The 17,667-nt window shown below is 48.7% G+C and overlaps 2 protein-coding genes across 2 annotated transcripts; both read right to left on the bottom strand.

The window, feature by feature from the left end:
* Window positions 1-4,482: 4,482 nt before the first annotated feature.
* Window positions 4,483-5,484, bottom strand: LOC101607828 (olfactory receptor 2S2-like). The gene has a single exon (XM_045159616.1). It carries the CDS (start codon window positions 5,482-5,484, stop codon window positions 4,483-4,485), a length of 1,002 nt encoding a protein of 333 aa, XP_045015551.1.
* Window positions 5,485-15,721: 10,237 nt separating this feature from the next.
* On the bottom strand, window positions 15,722-16,660 carry LOC101612362 (olfactory receptor 13J1). The gene is given in 1 exon segment (XM_012948784.2): window positions 15,722-16,660. A coding segment is annotated over 1 exon segment (939 nt).
* Window positions 16,661-17,667: the final 1,007 nt, after the last annotated feature.

Raw genomic sequence — 17,667 nt, forward strand, 5'->3', positions numbered from 1 at the left:
ACAAGAGGATTGTATGCGTACATGTGTGTGAAAATGCACTCAGTGTGTATACACTGAGATCAGTCAATGAGTCAGACCCTCCACATAAGAGGAATGTGTCACTACATGTGTGTGTATATGTACTCTGTATATACACTGAGACCAGTCAGTGAGACATATCCTCCGTGATAAGGAGTGTGTGTGTGCATGTGAGTACATGTACTCAATGTGTGTACACTGAGATCAGTCAATGAAACAGATCCTCCATGATAAGAGGAGTGTGTGTGCTTGTGTGTACATGTACTCAGTGTGTATACACTGAGATCAGGCAGTGAGACAGGCTCTCCGTGACAAGAGGAATGTGTGTGTGCTTGTGTGTACATGTACTTGGTGTGTGTACACTGAGGTCAGTGAGACAGACCCTTCGTGACAAGAGGAATGTGTGTGTGCATGTGTGTACATGTACTCGGTGTGTGTACACTGAGGTCAGTGAGACAGACCCTCTGTGATGAGTGTGTGCATGTGTGTACATGTGCTCAGTGTGCAAACACTGAGATCAGTCAGTGAGACAGACCCTCTCTGATAAGAGGAGTGTGTGCATGCATGTGTGTACATGTACTCAGTGTGTATGCACTGAGACCAGTCAGAGGGACAGACCCTTCATGACAAGAGGAATGTGTGCGTACATGTACTCTGTGTCTATACACTGAGATCAGTCAGAGAGACAGACCCTCTCTGATAAGAGGAGTGTGTGCATGCATGTGTGTACATGTACTCAGTGTGTGTACACTGAGACCAGCCAGTGAGATAGATCCTCCGTGATGCCCACAGCTACCCAGAAGGAAGCAGAGGCAGCAGGAAGTTGGAGTAACAGGTACATTTCAGATGTCGAAGAAATCATGAGAATGTAACATCTATTTTGAGCCACTACTTTTTTCCCTAAGTGCTAGAAGCAATCTTTTATCAACTGGGATTTCTTCTTCTTTTTTCTTTTTCTTTTTCTTTTTTTTGGAAATGATCTCACTGTGTAAGTAGCCTGTCCTGGAACTCACTACACAGCCTAGGCTGGTCTTGAATCCCAGGATCTTACCTTCTCCTCCTGGGTCCTGGAATTACGGACATGTACCACACCTGGCTGTTGGAGTTTCTTCCCTTCTTCAGTGGGGTCATAGCTTAGTTCTGAAGGTCATACATTATGCCAAGTATTTTCTGAGAACTAACTTTCTGGTCATTAGTGTCCATATTTCACCCACCCTTTGAAATTTCATCATCCCAATTTATTCCAATCAGCAGCAGGACAGGTCATCTGTATATGTGCTGACAGGGTCCATATTCCTGTGTGCACAACCCTTTCATCCTGAAGTTCTGCCCTTCATTTCTGTGGCACACATGAAGTGTCTAAAGACTTTGGCTACCCCGATGTCCCACAGAGCCATTGCTGCTCTGGATTTTACTCGACAATGGAGGCTCAAGTTGTTTCATCTTTTAAACCCTGTAGTCAGCCACGATCTTGGCTCAGGGCCCTCTGCTATTAGGGAGCCTTCTGTGCTAGTGCTCATGCTACATCCCTCCTCCTCTTCCTTCCGGCTTCCTTTCATTAATCTGGAGGGTAGGAGTCTTACATTTTCTCTCAAATCTTCCCTGTACCTTAGCCCTTTCTTTTCCCTCCGGGGCCTAGGCTTTTGAAGCTCAAAAGCCAGGGAAACATCATTTATTCTCTACTTTCTGCAATAAAAATCTGTTCCTTGGGGCACCGAGTAGAGGATGAAGTAGCCAGCTGAGTGAATGTGTGTGGCAGGGAAAAGGTGGTTTCTATATCAGAAATGCTATTCCCTCATAATGAGATGGGCAGAAGCAGGCTAGTAGGATTCTTGAACCCAGATAACTGGGATTCTGGACTGAGCAGAGTACAGCAGGGGCTGGAAGGGGCTTGTGCAGACGTGGCCTTGAGTGAAGATTGCATTTGTTGCCGTAACGCCAAACTACTGGGAGAGAGTCATCTGTGATCATAAGGCCCATCTTGCATTCCTTTCCTGAACTCTTCATTCCATCTGATCCCCGGCCAATAAAGCACTCAGGACACTTAGCGCAGTGCCTACCTGGTGCATGTCATGTGTCCAGTACATACAAGCAAAGGTCATGGGCAGGGTGGGAGAAGAACATTGGTAAGCAAGACTGATACTTTGTTGATGGGGCTGTGAAGAAAGCAGTGGGCCTGATTCGTGTGTGTGTGTGTGTGTGTGTGTGTGTGTGTGTGTGTGCGCGCACGCACACACGTGCACGTGTGTTTGTGTGTGTTTATGATTATTGAGATGGTGGAGGCAAGCAGCCAATGATGTGGTGGGGCAGATAGTGGGGTTTCTCTAAGAGTAGCGTGACCAGATTGGTGTTTTGATGTGTGAGTGATGAACTTGGGAAGTTTGGAGGATGAGAGTACAGATAACACTGAGAGAGAAATGGTGAAAGCTGCTTTACACAGTACCCGTGAGGAAAAAGGGACCAACTTCGTGACTGACTGAATATATCGAGTGGTGGGCAATGACCACCATCCTTCTGACTAGGGTGATGATGCCATTTCCTAAGATAGTGACAGGCCTGTGGTTGGGGAACTAGCTCTCAGTGTTCAGTTTGAGACATTATGAATTTGAGGTGCTTTCAGAGTTCTAGGGGACAAACAATAAGACAGGCTTGAGAATAGCAACTGAACCAGTCCTTGGCATCGCCAGTTTTCGGCCGACTTGGATCAGTGGGGAGAATCCAAGATCCAGTGAGCCTTTCCTGCCTTGGACATGGTTGAGGCCAGCAGGCACTGCTGCTCCTCTGCACGTATCTGCACGGAGTGACACTGAGTTCCTTGCTCACATACAACTGCTTAGAGCATTTCCAGCAACACAGGGCCCAGTTCTCAGATGGTGATAACCCCCAGAGCTTCCATGTGACAATTCAGTTTGATAATCCTGTAAGGCCCGGAGGGAGCTGCAGACCTGAGTCAGAGCCAGTAACATCCTGCCCAGAAGGCGCTGTCATGGCGATGAAAAGTCATGTGCCAGGATGGAACAGATCTCAGGTGCAAGGTCCCAATAAAGTGCCACAGGATTGAAGAGAACAGTTTCTACATGCAGTGGAAAAGAATGCAAGAAAAAGATGGTGTCCAAACCGGCCTTGAAAACGGCTCTGGAGATTTGAGAGCAGCAAGAGCAAAGACCTGGTGAAGCAGTGTAGGGAGGGGCTGTCTGGTGGAGGTGCTACAGGGAAGAAGGCTGGGGGAGGGGTGGGGCCTTGAGAACTCTGAAGGTAATGCCGTGGCAGTGAAGAGCCATGGAATATGCCCTTGATCAGAGGAGTGGTGACCCGCTGGGGTTCGAGCAAAGTGGCAGAGCCACTCTGAGTGATAGGAGGATTTTATTGTAGAGATCAGACTTGGGGAGACAGGGGAGCACTTGGAGAGTCCTCTGCAAGAGGTGCTCTGCATTTGGCATTGGGCCTGAAGCTGCTGCAGGCCCACTGGGCTGCAGTTGGTAAAGGAAGCTGGATGTGAAAGGAGGGAAAGTAAGAATTAGAGCTTAGAACAACGAATTGGAACCGTGCTCAGTTGTCACTGACTTCAAGCTCAGCAGCACACATGGCCTGAAGGAGAAGCTAGCACGTTGTGTCACAGAGCTGTGCCTGGCCGGGCCTGAGCAAAGCCAAGGGAGGTGATCTGGCCTGAAGTGGATGGACTACACTGTTAAGGTCAGCCAGTATATTAGTGACACTACCACTGTCTGCCAAGCTCATGTGCACGTCTCTTATTAGCAACCAGCTAGACTCACACAAGAAGGAAATCCTAGGGGGTACCTTCCAAACTGGTTTGGGTGATCTAGTACAAAACTGCCAAAAGTGAGCTAACCATAGCTTTCTTGGAATAATGAGCCCAGGAGGGGCCCATAAAGACGGTTAGGGCAGAGGAAACCAAATCTATAGTCATTCTTGGATTGGCCCTCTGGGACAGCATGTGGTCTGTAGGGATCCCCAAATCCCTCAGTCCTCTCTTCCCTTGCTAGCTGGGCTTCCCCTCCCACTTCATGTTACCGTGGCTCTGCATCTTGGGGCTAGTGGATGAGAGTGGGGCGTGTGCCACTTGTGAATGGAGGCCGAAGAGTTTCTGCAGATGTTTTCTTCTGTCGTGGTGATTGGCAACCTCGTGGATTGTAAGGGCTTTGTCATCCCAAGTCCCAGAGGGGCAAAGACAGTGATGCAGATTGGAACCCCAGCCAAGGCCTAATGTTCCTGAAGCACGAGGGAGAAAGCAACTTTATTGACAAAGACATTGTCATTATTTTTTTTTTTTTTGAGGTAGGGTTTCACTCTAGCCCAGGCTGACCTGGAATTCACTATGTAGTCTCAGGGTGGCCTGAACTCACGGCGATCCTCCTACCTCTGCCTCCCGAGTGCTGGGATTAAAGGCGTGTGCCACCACACCCGGCGCCATTGTCATTTTTGAGATCATAACCACAGTATAATCTAGCCTGCTGTGATTGCTAGAGATGGAGGACAGCAGTGAAAGTAGGACATTTTCCTGGAGAACAGATCTCCTCCCAGGAGAGCAGTGACAGTGGCTCTCACCTCCATGTTCCTCAGGCTGTAGATGAGGGTGCTCAGAGAGGGTGCCACAGCCCCATAGAATAGTGTGATGCTCTTATCCATACTGGGGTCTTTGGCCTTGGGCTTGAGGTACAAGAAGGAGATGGCTCCATAGACAACCAGCACCACTGTGAGGTGGGCAGAGCAGGTAGAGAAGGCTTTGTGCTGGCCTGCAGCAGAGGGTACCCTAAGAATGGCAACCAGGGTGAAAATGTAGGAGAGGCAGATGAGCAGGAATGGGGTCAGTGACAGGACAGCTGTGGCCTCCATTAATGTCAGCGCATTGAGGGAGATGTCCCCACAGGCCAATTTCAGCACTGCCAAGATCTCACAGAAGAAATGATTGATGACATCATGGCCACAGAAGGGCAGGTGCCAGACAAGGATGGACTGCAGCAGTGAGCTGGCAAAATGTGTTCCCCAGCCCAGTGCTGCCATTCGTGTGCATACCGCCCCACTTACGAGCTCCGAGTATCTGAGTGGCTGGCAGATAGCCACATACCAGTCATATGCCATCACAGCCAGGGCAATCACTCTAGCCCCTAGTGCCAGGGTCAGGTACATCCGCAGGGCGCCACTGAGGAAGGAGATGGCTTTCTGGGCTTCTAGGAAGTTGACTAACATGAGAGGCATGGAGGAGGAGGTGCCACAGATGTCTATACGAGAGAGGTTGCTAAGAAGGAAGTACATGGGACTGTGCAGGCGAGGGTCCAGCACGATCGGCCCCACAAGGAGCAAGTTTCCCAGTAGAGTCATGCAGTAGATGCCCAGACAAAGCATGAAGAGGGCAGTCTCTGGGCTGGGGTGCTCCTGAAGCCCCAGCAGGATGTATCCTGTCGTTGCTGTGTGGTGTGTACCATCCGTCTCACTCTGTTTCTCCATCAGAACCACACAGCTTTTTGGAACAAGTTCTGGCTGGCTTGGGAAATGAGTGAGGTAGATGTGTGACTTGTATCAAGTCAGTGTCTTTTTCTGGAATTTAGTTTCACCATCTATGTAACAGGAGAGTTGGACTTCAGGTCTATCAGCTTGTGGTTCTACTGAAGTGATTTAGGGAAGGACATAGTATATTCTGGCCTTCTAAGCTCCTCACTGCTTCCCTGCCCAGAAGAGAGGGGTCACCAGAGGAGATCACAGAGTAGACTCATGTTTGACATGCTCATTTGAAATCTAAAGGGTTTTGTTTTGTTTTGTTTTTTTCTTTTCAGATAGGGTCTCCCTATGTAGCCCAGGCTAGCCTCTAACTCTCCATCCTCCTGCCTCTATCTCCTGAGCAGCACTGGGATTATAGGCACCACACCCAGCTTTTCCAGTGTACTTAACTCCTCAAAGCAGCATCTGTTTTAGATTATGACTTCACATGACAGTTGGGCCCCTAGTAGTTCAGGTTCTTCAATAAATATTGAGCACCTACTCTGCTAGGTATTGTTTCAGGTGTTGGAGCTTCAGAAGTAACAAAAAGGAGTAAGTAAAGAAAAATTCCGCACTTGTCACAGTTGTTATCCCTTGTGCCCCAAGGTGAGGCACGCTCTGGAAGGCAGGTATGTGATAGGTAATCTCACCTAGTATTCCTTTGGACCACGGAGATGGAATATGCTGGTTCTCCAGAATGTGTAAGTCTGGTTTATGATCATTTCTCCTTAAGGAAGGAACTATAGACCATTCCTTTTTTTAAAAAGAAGTATAAGAATACACATATCTCAGCAGAGCCTCTGGTCACAGGGGTTGACTGCAGTCATGAAAGCCAGTGATTCACTTTTTGGCTTCCATATTGCTTTAGGATCAATGAGATTGGCAGGGATGCACACTAGGCACTAATCTGGCAAAGCATGATCAGTTGTTGACTGACTTTGGGAGGAGAGAGGTAGAAAGAGGTCACAGTGTTCCTCAGGCTCAAGCCCTGCTACCCTGAATAAACCACGTCTTTTCCCAGTTCCACATCTTTGTGCAGTGTCCGCATGTCCTCCCTCCCTCCCTCCCTCAGTAGGGGTCACTTTTCATGCTTCAGAGCCCAGCTCTGTGTCTCCTCCCCACAGCCCTTGGCTATTCCTCTCTACAAGTTTTTGTATAGTGAGTGGTGGACCTGCCTTCTCTATTACACCCTGAGAACAGGATTCTTTCTCCTTCCTCCTGGCACCGCAAAACAGTGAGTGCTGCCAAGAACAGGTACTCGACTGGGACTAAATGCATGATACAGAAACCCAGCTTTGCCTCCTAGCAGCCCAAGCTGGCTGTGTGATGCTCACTGCATCATTTGGATTCTAAACTGTTTCCCTTTGAAAAATAGAGATGTTGTGCAGCACAGAGGAGACATATAGGGGCCAGTAAGCTACCAGGGCGGTATGGTAACAAGTTGAGGCTCCATGCATCTTCAGTCCCAGGAACCTTGAGGCTGAACTTGCCACATTACAGACAAGGTTCCAGTGTTTTTCATGACACTTTCTCCCCCCAGAATCTGTGAAGGTTTCTTTTCTTCCCTCTCTCCCTCCCCTCCCCTCCCTTCCCCTACTTTCCTCTTCTTTCCCTTTCCTTTCCCTCCCTCCCTCCCTCCCTCCCTCCCTCCCTCCCTCCCTCCCTCCCTCCCTCCCTCCATCTTTCTATCTTTTTTTTTTTTTTCTGTTCTGGAGATTGAATGCAGGGTCTCTTATGAATGCTAGGTGAGCCCTTTACTACTGAGCAACACTTTCAGCCTTTGAAGTGAGATGATTGTTAAGTTGCTTACTCGGGCTCAGTAACTCACCTTCAGTTTTATCCATGTGAAAATATAGAGAACGCCTCTGAGGTTTGACAAAACGATGAAGTGATGGCTCATTAATATGCTGGCTCCACAGATCATCATTGTACACTGACTGTGTGCTGGGGCTGTGCCCTGAAGTTTGCAGTCACTCACTTACTTTGCTCTGTGACCTTGGACACATCTCTTTCTCACTCTGGCCTTTAGGCCCTTGAGAATCTTTCTGAGTCTGGCAAAGTCTGACTTGACATCTGGAAAAGAAGGACTTTGTGTTTGTGGGGTGTGTTGTTACAGAAAGACTGTTGATCTCAATTTTTTTTTGTAAATTTTTTATGAGAGAGAGAACAAGAGTGAGAATGAGAGAGAGATTGGTGTGCCAGGGCCTCTGACACTGCCATCAAACTCCAGATGCTTGCGCCACCTAGTGGGAAAGTGTGACCTTGTGCTTGCATCACCTTTGTGTGTTTGGCTTATGTGGGACTGCAGAGTTGAACATGGGTCCTTAGGCTTTGCAGGTAAGCATCTTAACCACTAAGCCATCTCTCTAGCCCCATCTCAACTTACTATATCTATATCTATATATCTATATCTATTTATTTATTTGGGGGGGGCAGGTAGAGAATGGGCATACTAGGGCCTCTAGCCACTGCAGATGAACTCCAGATGCATGCACCACTTTTTGCATCTGGCTTACATGGGTACTGGGGATTCAAATTTGGGTCCTTAGGCTTTGCAGGCCTTAACCACTAAGCCATGTCTCCAGCCCCATCTCAACTTTAAAAAAAAAATTGTTTATTTTTTATTTATTTATTTGAGAGCGACAGACAGAGAGAAAGAGGCAGAGAGAGAGAGAGAGAGAGAGAGAGAGAGAGAGAGAGAGAGAGAGAATGGGCACGCCAGGGCCTCCAGCCACTGCAAACTAACTCCAGATGCATGTGCCCCCTTGTACCCTTGTACATCTGGCTAACATGGGTCCTGGGGAATCGAGCCTCGAACTGGGGTCCTTAGGCTTCACAGGCAAGCGCTTAACCACTAAGCCATCTCTCCAGCCCCTCATCTCAACTTTTGACACCTGTTTTCAAGCAGGTCAAAGGTGGGAACCCACCTGAATCTGCCTTCTCTTTTCCATCCTTGTCTCTCATAAAAAGACCAAGTGGGAATGGTGAGGACATTTGAGGCTTTTGTAAGCAAGCTCTTCCCTGCCCTCCTGCCTCACTTGTATTGCATCCCTCACAAGTCTTACCAGACCACTTCTGCTGATGGACAAAGTCCCCAGTCCAATCTCACCCCTCTTCTCTGAGGTAGCCACCAGCTGGACTGGCCTTTCTCATCTAGTGCTCCCCCAAGGCTCACTCCGTCTGTGCAGCCACCTCAGACAGCTCCACTGAACTTGCAACAGGACGGCCACTTGACTCTGGACACAGGTTAATTTCATTCTGCCTTGTGTTACGGTTTTATGTGTGCTCTCTCTTTTATTATTTTGTGTATTTTTAACTTTTTGTTGAGAACGTCCATAAATATAGACAATATGCCATGATCATAATCCCCTGCCACCACCCTCCCCTTTCCTCCTCCCAAATCCCCCTTCTTACCAAATAGTCTCTTTTATTCTATTATGCAGGTCTTGTGTAGGTAGCATCAGCCACTGTGAGGTCATGAATATCAAGGCCACTTTATGTATGGAAGACAGTACTGTAAGCACTCCTCCCCTTCCTTTGGCTCTTAGATTCTTTCTGCCGCCTCTTCCATAATGGTTCCTCTCTCTTTTAAATTTGTTACTTATTTATTTTAAGCAAGTACCTTTAAATGCCGAGCTGTCTTTCTGGCACCACTTTGACTAGACTGAGTAGTGAGTAGTGAACTCTTGACTTGAAGGGCTGTTGGTCACTGTCACCCTCCAGTGCCCTGTACACAGGAGTGTCAGGGGTTGCCATTCTAACTGAGCCCTGTATTGAGATTTGGTGCTTTTGTTCTGCTCCACATCCTGATCTTCTATCCCTGTGTCTTACCAATGCCTTCTTCCCTCTCTGTCAGAAAGATGTAGCCATTGTGAGCCAGGTGTGGTGGCTCCCAGCACTAGGGAGGCAGAGGTAGGAAGATCGCCATGAGTTCAAGGCCACCCTGAGACTACACAGTGAAGTCCAGGTCAGCCTGGGCTAGAGTGAGATCCTACCTTGAAAAGCAAAAACAAAAACAAACAACAGACAACAAAAAAGAGGAAGCCATTGTGATTGCTAAAAGAGGCTGTGAGGGAAAGAACAGTGTCCTGCTTTGGGAACAGCTGCTCTCTGTGGAGAGCTACATCAGGAGCATGCAGGGCTTCCTCGCTGTATAATCTGATCACAACACATTAGGGCAGTGAGAACTAGTCTAATCCGAGTATAGAAAAACCCCCACACTGCTGAGCTATGGGCAGCTTTGACTGCAATTTGGGCATCAGGGAGCATCAGTCAGGGTGGACTGATTATGCCATAGTAACACACAACCTCTTAATTTTAATGGCTTAACATGGTAAAGGTTTCTTGCTAGCTTCGTGTCTACTGTGGATTTCAGAGGGCTGACCCTAGCAGACAGGGACCTCTTCCATTTGGGACATTACCAATGTGGCTGGAGAATGATATGTTACTTCCCCTCTGCCAGCAGTTGAATGTTCAGATCCAGAAGTGACATGTTTCACATTTGCCCACAAACCACTGTCCGTTCTAACATGCTAAGAAGGAAGAGAACTAGCAATCCTGGTGAGCAGCCCCACTGCATTTGGGTTCATTGGTAATTCACATCACACAGGGCTGAGATGACAACTAAGTGGATGTTGTGCTTTGCTGCACAAGCATGAGTATCTCAGTTTGGATCCCCAGAACCCATGTAAAGCCAGATGTGGGAGCACATGTATAATCCCAGTGCGCCTATGGTGGGAGTCGAGTTGGAAATGGGAATCCCTGTTAAGCGCTGGGCCAGCTAGCCTGGTGAATGCAGTGGTGAACAGTGAGCAATCCTGCTTCAGACATGGTGAAGGTGAGGACTCACACCCGACCTTGTCCCCGACTCACACACATGCCATGGCATGCATGCACACACACAAACACACATCATACATTAATCTGTTCTAAAGCTGGGCATGGTAGCACATGCCCGTAATCCCAGTGACACTCAGGAGACTGAGGCAATGGGATTGGAGATTTGAAGCCAGCCTGAGTTATATAGTACTAGGCCAGACCCACAAGCCAGCAAGCAAACAAAAACAGAGCAAAACAAAAAACACTCAAAAAGCAATGCTAGCATATGTGTGCCAATGGCACATATTCTGATATGTCCCAGAAAACTAGATTTCCAGACTGACAGGACGTTGAGTGTCTCTAAGAATAATTCTCTAGTTTCATTTTGCAGGCTTACACATCCCAGAAGGCAGGGTGGTACGTAGAATGAGCTCTGTACTGGGAAGGAGGAGACCTGGGTTTGATTTTTGGCTTTTGTTCCTGTTCTGTTGTATGATCTGGGTGAAGTTCCTCCTTCTGAGAAATGGAGCCATTCAATTGGGTGATTTCAGTGCTCTGTCATCTCTGAAACATTTCCTCACACTTTTCCAGAAACTTCCAATTCTGAGGTCTGAAAGCTCCTTCCCGCTCAAAAGTGAATATGACATCAGTTCTATTGCTGGTGAATCTAGCCATTTAATACTTATTTCAAGCTTCACAAATTATTTGAAAAGAAAAGGGCATAGTCAGCAGAAAGCTTTAGGTTTAGCTTTCCTGAGATGCTTGGGTCTGGGATTCCTGGCCATCTTTTCTGTCCCACATGGCAGGAAAGTTAAGGGTAGGCTTTGGAGTCAAGCTGATGGTTTGTGCTCAGTCCTGACATCTGCTAACAGGTAGGTGGTTGGTTTAACAGGGTCTCACTGTGTAACTGTGGCTGGTATGAATCTCACAATGTAGGCCAGTCTTGCTTTGAATTCAGAACAATCTTTATGCCTCTGCCTCCCAAGTATCTTGATATTGCAGACATGTGCAACCATGCCTGGCTTGCTATATTTCTTGAACCTCAGTTTCCTTACTGTAGGCTTGCTATATTTCTTGAACCTCAGTTTCCTTACTGTAAGAGGAGAGGTGGTATTTCCTTGGAGAAGGTGTTGTCTTAAGGGTGTAGTGAGGCAAAGTCAAGCTCAGTACAGAGCCTGGCACATGGTACATATCCAGTGAGTGGTGGAGGGTATTATTCTCATGTTCCTCTCCACAAGCAAATATTACAGCTTTTAAACGTCTTGAAGACACTTTCATGAGAATAATGTGCCAGATAAATGCTCTTTACCTCCTATATACTGGCCTGATGGCATGAATCTATACAGGGGGCTGGCGCTTGGGGGAATTGGCAGGGAAGTGCTGAATTCATTACCCAGTGGGTATAATGTGCTAGGGTAAATCAGGCCAAGAGGCCCCAAGGACCAGCCTCCTGGTCCCTTGCTACATAGCCCGTATGATCCCTTCTCAGGGACCATATAGTCCCTGCCCAATTTAAAGTTCAAACTCTGCAACTATACAAAGTAGCAGGTTTGGCAGCTGTGGGACCTGGGCTTTGGGGACTCCAGGTTCCTTATCCTGCCTTGGGAGGCCCCTGTTGATGTGAGGTGGGCACAGGAGAGATGCTGGACAGAGAATGTGAGGATGGCCTTGGCATAGCCCTTCCCCTTGCATGTGGTCCTGGACTGCCTTTGAATAGTCTGAGTGCCTAGTAAAATGAGTTGTCTCCATCTAGAATTTCTGGGAGGCCTTAGATACATCCAACTGCAAAGAAAGATAACGGCTTGTGTGGTGTGAGATGTCAGTTGCATATGAGGGACCTTTTAAAGTCAGGCTCAATTTGTGCTCATGTGTTTTACATGGTTTCTTCTTTCCCTTTCCCATACGTTCCCCCAATAAAAAATAAGAACTTGGCTACTTTAGATACTGAAATACAGCCTTAAATAAAACATCAGATGTTTTTGTTATACTGTACTATGACATGTCTTATGTTTATATGAGTGTGGGTATATACATGTGTGTGCACATGCATGTGTACATACGTGTGTGTGCATGGGGAGACAGAGGTTAATGGCTGATATTAGGTGTCTTCCCCAGTCCTCTCCACCTTATTTATTTTTGTGTGTGTAGAGTATGTGTGTGGTATGTCTGGTGTATGCATGTGTGTGTGCATGCAGGTGAGCATGTCATGTACATGGGTGGGTATAAGGCCAGAGAACTTTGAGTGATCTCTGTGGCTCAACCATGTGTTTCCTTGAGACAGGAGGTCTCGCCCTCAATCCAGAGCTGTCTGTCATTGGTCAGCAAATCCCAGCAATTCCCCAGTTTCTGTGCCCGCCCCCCATGACTGGGGTTACAGACTTGTATCTCAACACCCAGATTTTAAAAACATTAATATATTTATTTGAGAGAGAGAAAGAGAATGGGCATACCAGGACCTTCAGCCACCACAAACGAACTCCAGATGCATGTGCCACCTAGTGCATCTGGCTTACACGGGCGCTGGGGAATCAAATCTGGGCCCTTTGGCTTTGCCAGCAAGCGCCTTAACCACTAAGCCATCTCTTCAGGCCCAACATCTAAATTTTTATGTTCTGGGATTACAGGTATGTTTCACACTTGGCTTTTACCTGGATGAACCGAACTCAGGTCTTCATGCTTGCATGGCAAGCACTCTACCATCTGAGCCATCTCCACAGGCCCTTAAGCATTCTTTTATAGCTGGATGCCAGTATACTTTGGTTACTACAGATAATGCTGTAATTACTATTCTTGTATGTAGCTCTTTGACTGTGACTAGATTCCTAGAAATAGCAGTCAGGAGGGAGGGGTGTCAGATGGTCTGGAAGTTTCTTAAGCTCCTGGTTCATATTTCCTACTTATTGCGTAGCAAGTTCACATTCACTTACTCCCATCTACCCCAGCTGCATATGACACTGCAGGATTCCCTGCCCCTTACCTAACAATAGGCGTAATAGTGGAAAACGTCCCTAAGCATATAGAGGAAAAGTGGTAGCTAATGTAAACCCAATAAATTAGACTGAAATACCCAGTGCCTGCCCCAGGATAAAGTCCACACTTCTCTCAGGCATCCAATGCCCAGCAGGATGGCCTGCCCACTGCCAGCCATCGTTCACACACGACCAGAGGAGAACCCAAGAGCAGTGGTGGCTTCTTGGGCCTCTACTCGTCAGTGGTGATATGGAGATGCAGCCCAGCATTGCCTCCAGTAGACTGAGGAATTCCCCCTCTTGAGAGGGGACAGAAGTAAAGTCAGATCCTTGACAACACCGCAGGAAAGAATTTCAGGACAAATCTAGGCACACAGGACAAGGACAGGACAGAGCGTTGTGCTTAGGTGCCTACAATGACTACAGTTTTCTTAAGTGAATGATTTTATTTATTTGAGAGAGAGAGTCAAGGCCTCCAGCTGCTGCAAACGAAGTCCAGATGCATGTGGCATGGGTCCTGGGGAATTGAACCTGGATCCTTTGACTTTGCAGGCAAGTGCCTTAATTGCTAAGCCATCCTTCCAGTCCAACTCTACAGTTTTCTAAGTTACATTGCTCAAAGGATGTAATTTACTACAAGATTTAAAGATTCAACAAAATTGAAAAATTAAAATTTAAAGCTTAAATAAAAATACATGAGCTGATTTATTTCTCATCTTAAAGTATTACCTTCTGTAAATGAAATTGTATGGTGATTTTATGAGAGGCATTGCTCAATTTTAGGGATAAGAAGAGAGAGTTAGCACAAACTTAAGGTCACAAACAGTTCGGCCCTAAGTAAATGGAGTTCATATGTTGTTTTGAACATCCTTATTTGAGATGTCTCCAGGAAAGTGAATATTATCTCTCAGGCAATCTGGATGTTATCAGGTGGGCTGAAGGCTCTTGACTCAGTCAAGAGGAAATGCCAGCTAGTTTCCAGGTGAGGGGCTTCTTTCTGGTCCCACGTCTCCTTAGTTTCCTGTGGTCTTATCCTTCCTCACGGTGACAGAGGAAACAGATGGCCCAGTGGGGGAACAGAGCTGATGTGGGGCTGTACAGATCTGCCGCTAGTGGACAGCAGGACTGCTGCTTGGAGGTTAAGCCCAGCTTACACGATGCAGAGATGCCACTGAGGCCAGGGTGGGGTGGGGACTGGAAGTGCCCTGCGACTCTGGGCACATTCCACTCACATGAACTCTCAGAAAGGAACAGCTATGCAGAGTCTGGGCACCCCACATGGGCAGCTATGGCAGGGTCCCAGGGATGGGATGAGGAGGGGCAGAGTGAGCTTCTGAAAGCCAGATGAGGCCACGATGCTCGGCAGGGGCTCTGCAAAGTGCTCCAGCTACTAAGCGGGGGGAGGGGGGTGGGGGGGCAGGTGCTCTAGGTTCCGCACTCCTCTGGATCATTGATGTCCCAGGGCTAGACAGCTCTGCAATTCTGGCCTCCTGGATTTCACTGTGGCCTCTGCTGTCACCTCCAGAGAGGTTAGGCCTTGCCTGTCACGTGTGGATCTCATCTCAGCTCTGCTCAGTTTTGGGAAGGACCATGGCTCTGCTGCAAGCATCTGTACATTGTCATGTTCATGTATGTATTTCATAAACTTGAGCGGGGCTGGGGTTGGACAAGGTGGGTGGGGGTCAGAGTAGGAGCTAATGTCCCCTGCTCTTGGTATAATTAACAGTAGAAACCAAGAAGACAGGAGCGACACAGTGAGAAGAACAAGGTAGGTCCAGGAAGTCCACTTGCACGCACAGTGTGTGCTGAGCGGAGCTGCCGTGGGGAGGAAGCTCTAGAAGGGCGCGGGGCGGTGTGGGGAAGGGCGAGGCTTGCGTCTAGCTGCTGTATGTGACTGTGAGGTAGGAGACTGTGGGGCGGAAGGCTGGGAGCTCCTCAGCAGGGCAGCTGTGAGGGCTGACGAGCATCAACTTCATCCTGAGGGTAGTGAGAAGCCAGGTATGGATTTCAGTCAGGAGAGTGATACAATCATACATGCTTTACAGAATAATCCCTCTGGAGGTCCCACTGAGGAGAGACTGAAAGGAGAGGCAAGGCGGAAGCCATTTATTTATTTAGTGTTATGATGAGGCAGAGTCTTGCTACGTAGCACAGGCTGACCTGAAATTCATCCTTCTGCCCCCATCTCGCAAGTGCTGGAATCACAGGCCTGAGCCACCATTTCCAGAGGCTGCCCAGGGACAGGCACTGGGCTGCGACAGCGCAGGAGAAGAGGGAGACTTACGAGCGATTCTGTGTCAGCATTAGGGGAGGCTTGGTGCTGAGTTTCTGGGATAGAGGTACACGTAGCTTCATGGAGATATTGGCATACGATGACCTACTGAACCGAGACCTGTACCCACGCAGAACCCTGCCCTCCCTCACCTGCAGGCCCGTCTATTGCCCCAGACCTTCCTTGCAGCCTCTTGCACCTCCGTGTTCCTCAGGCTATAGATGACGGGGTTCAACATGAGGGTGACGATGGCATTCAGGACCGTGAGGACCTGGTCCGAGACGCAGGCCTCCTTGCTCGCTGGTTTCATGTACGTGAAGATGACAGTGCCCTAGAAGAGGAGCACCACCGCCAGGTGCGCTGAGCATGTGGAGAAGGCTTTGCGGCGCCCCACGGCCGAGGGCACCCGTAGGATGGTGGCCAGGATCAGCGTGTAGGACAGGCAGATGAGGGCCAGGGGCACAGGCAGGAGGAGGATGGCACCCACCCGTAGGAAGGCCTCGCTCACTGACGTGTCACCGCAGGTTAATTTCAGCACCGCCAGGATCTCACAGGTGAAGTGGCTGACCACGCGGTGGCCGCACGAGGGCAGCCTCATGGCAATGACTGTCTCTGTCACTGACTTGAGCAGACACAGCACCCAGGCGGCTCCTGTCAGCAGCAGGCATAGTCCGTGGCTCATAAGCACAGGGTACCTGAGTGGCCGGCAAATGGCCCGGTAGCGGTCATAGGCCATGATGGCAAGCAGCAGGCATTCCGTGGAGCCTGTGGACAGGCTCAGACACATCTGGATGGCGCAGCCGATAAAGGAGCTGGTCTTCCTGGATGACAAGAGGTGGACCAGCATTAGGGGCACGAAGGTGGACGTGTAGCAGATGTCCAGGATAGAGAGGTTACCCAGAAAGAAGTACATGGGTGTGTGCAGGCGGGAGTCCCACACGCTCACCGCCACAATGGCTATGTTGCCCAAAAGGGTCACGAGGTACATGGCCAAGCACAGAGGGAAGAGCAGGTGCTCCAGGGCTGGGTAGCCAGAAAAGCCCTTCAGGATGAACTCGGAGACCACTGTCCGGTTGATGGGCTCCATGCTAAATTACTCTGGCTGGACACTCAGCTGGGATGGAAGAAGAGAGGCTTCTGGGTGGCAGGAACTCACAGGGATTAATTACTAGGGTCTTCCAGCTGGGACACATTCTCTCTGTGACTTTGGGACAGTCCCCTCACCCTGTAGGCCTTGGTGTATCCATGTCACCTGCTAGGTTTGTCCAACAGCTTGTCTCCCCTTCCCAGGGTTTCTGGCTTAGAGGGTCTGGGTGATGCTGCTTCTGCTGGCCCAGCCACCGTACTTTGATTGCCTCTGGGCTAGAAGGGATTCCTCGGGGCTTCCAGGCAGCCTCTTGAGACATTTGCTTACACTGTTCCTACTGTCCGGAAGACACTTCTTACCTCTCAGCTGCAAAAGTCTAATTTGTCTCTTTGAGCCAGCTCTGGTCTCCATGCACAAATATTTATCAAGCTTGTGTCATAGGGGCTGCTACTGGCCACCAAGCCTGTGAGTGGACACATTCCCCTTCCCTACAGAGGGCCTGCTCCTGCAGCCACTTTGTGTGGGTTGAACTTTTAGAATCTGCTTTCTCTGGGGCCTCAGACCCTGTCTCCTCTGGGCCAGTGCCTGACCTCATGAAGAGCATTAGCACAGAGAGTCTGAGAGGATAACCCGTGGGCTCTCCTGTAGTGCATGTGGGGAAAACTAAGGTCACATAACGGGTCTCTGGGAGTTGGGTCTGCCTCACATGTGACCCTCACCATTCTTAGAGCAATGTTTACTTCCGCCAAGCAATAAACTCCTGTTGTGCTAGGCTAGGCATCCTCGCGAGTCTCCCCCACAATCCAATCATGAGCAAAGGATTTTAACCACTCTGCAATGTCTCAGGATGCTCATGTGGGGAGCATTTGCTTGCCTTACCTGCTTGAGTATGTTTTCTCCTTTTATTCCTTACTTGTTTATTCATTACAAAATCAAGAAGTGGCATAGATCCCACTACACACACACACATACACACACACACACACACACCAGGCATCCTACTAGGT

This window comes from Jaculus jaculus, chromosome 1 (assembly GCF_020740685.1).
Source record: "Jaculus jaculus isolate mJacJac1 chromosome 1, mJacJac1.mat.Y.cur, whole genome shotgun sequence".
NCBI lineage: Eukaryota > Metazoa > Chordata > Mammalia > Rodentia > Dipodidae > Jaculus > Jaculus jaculus.

Coding starts and splice junctions, on each gene's coding strand:
- LOC101607828 (XM_045159616.1), bottom strand. CDS start 5,484: ATGGAGAAACAGAGTGAGACGGATGGTACACACCACACAGCAACGACA.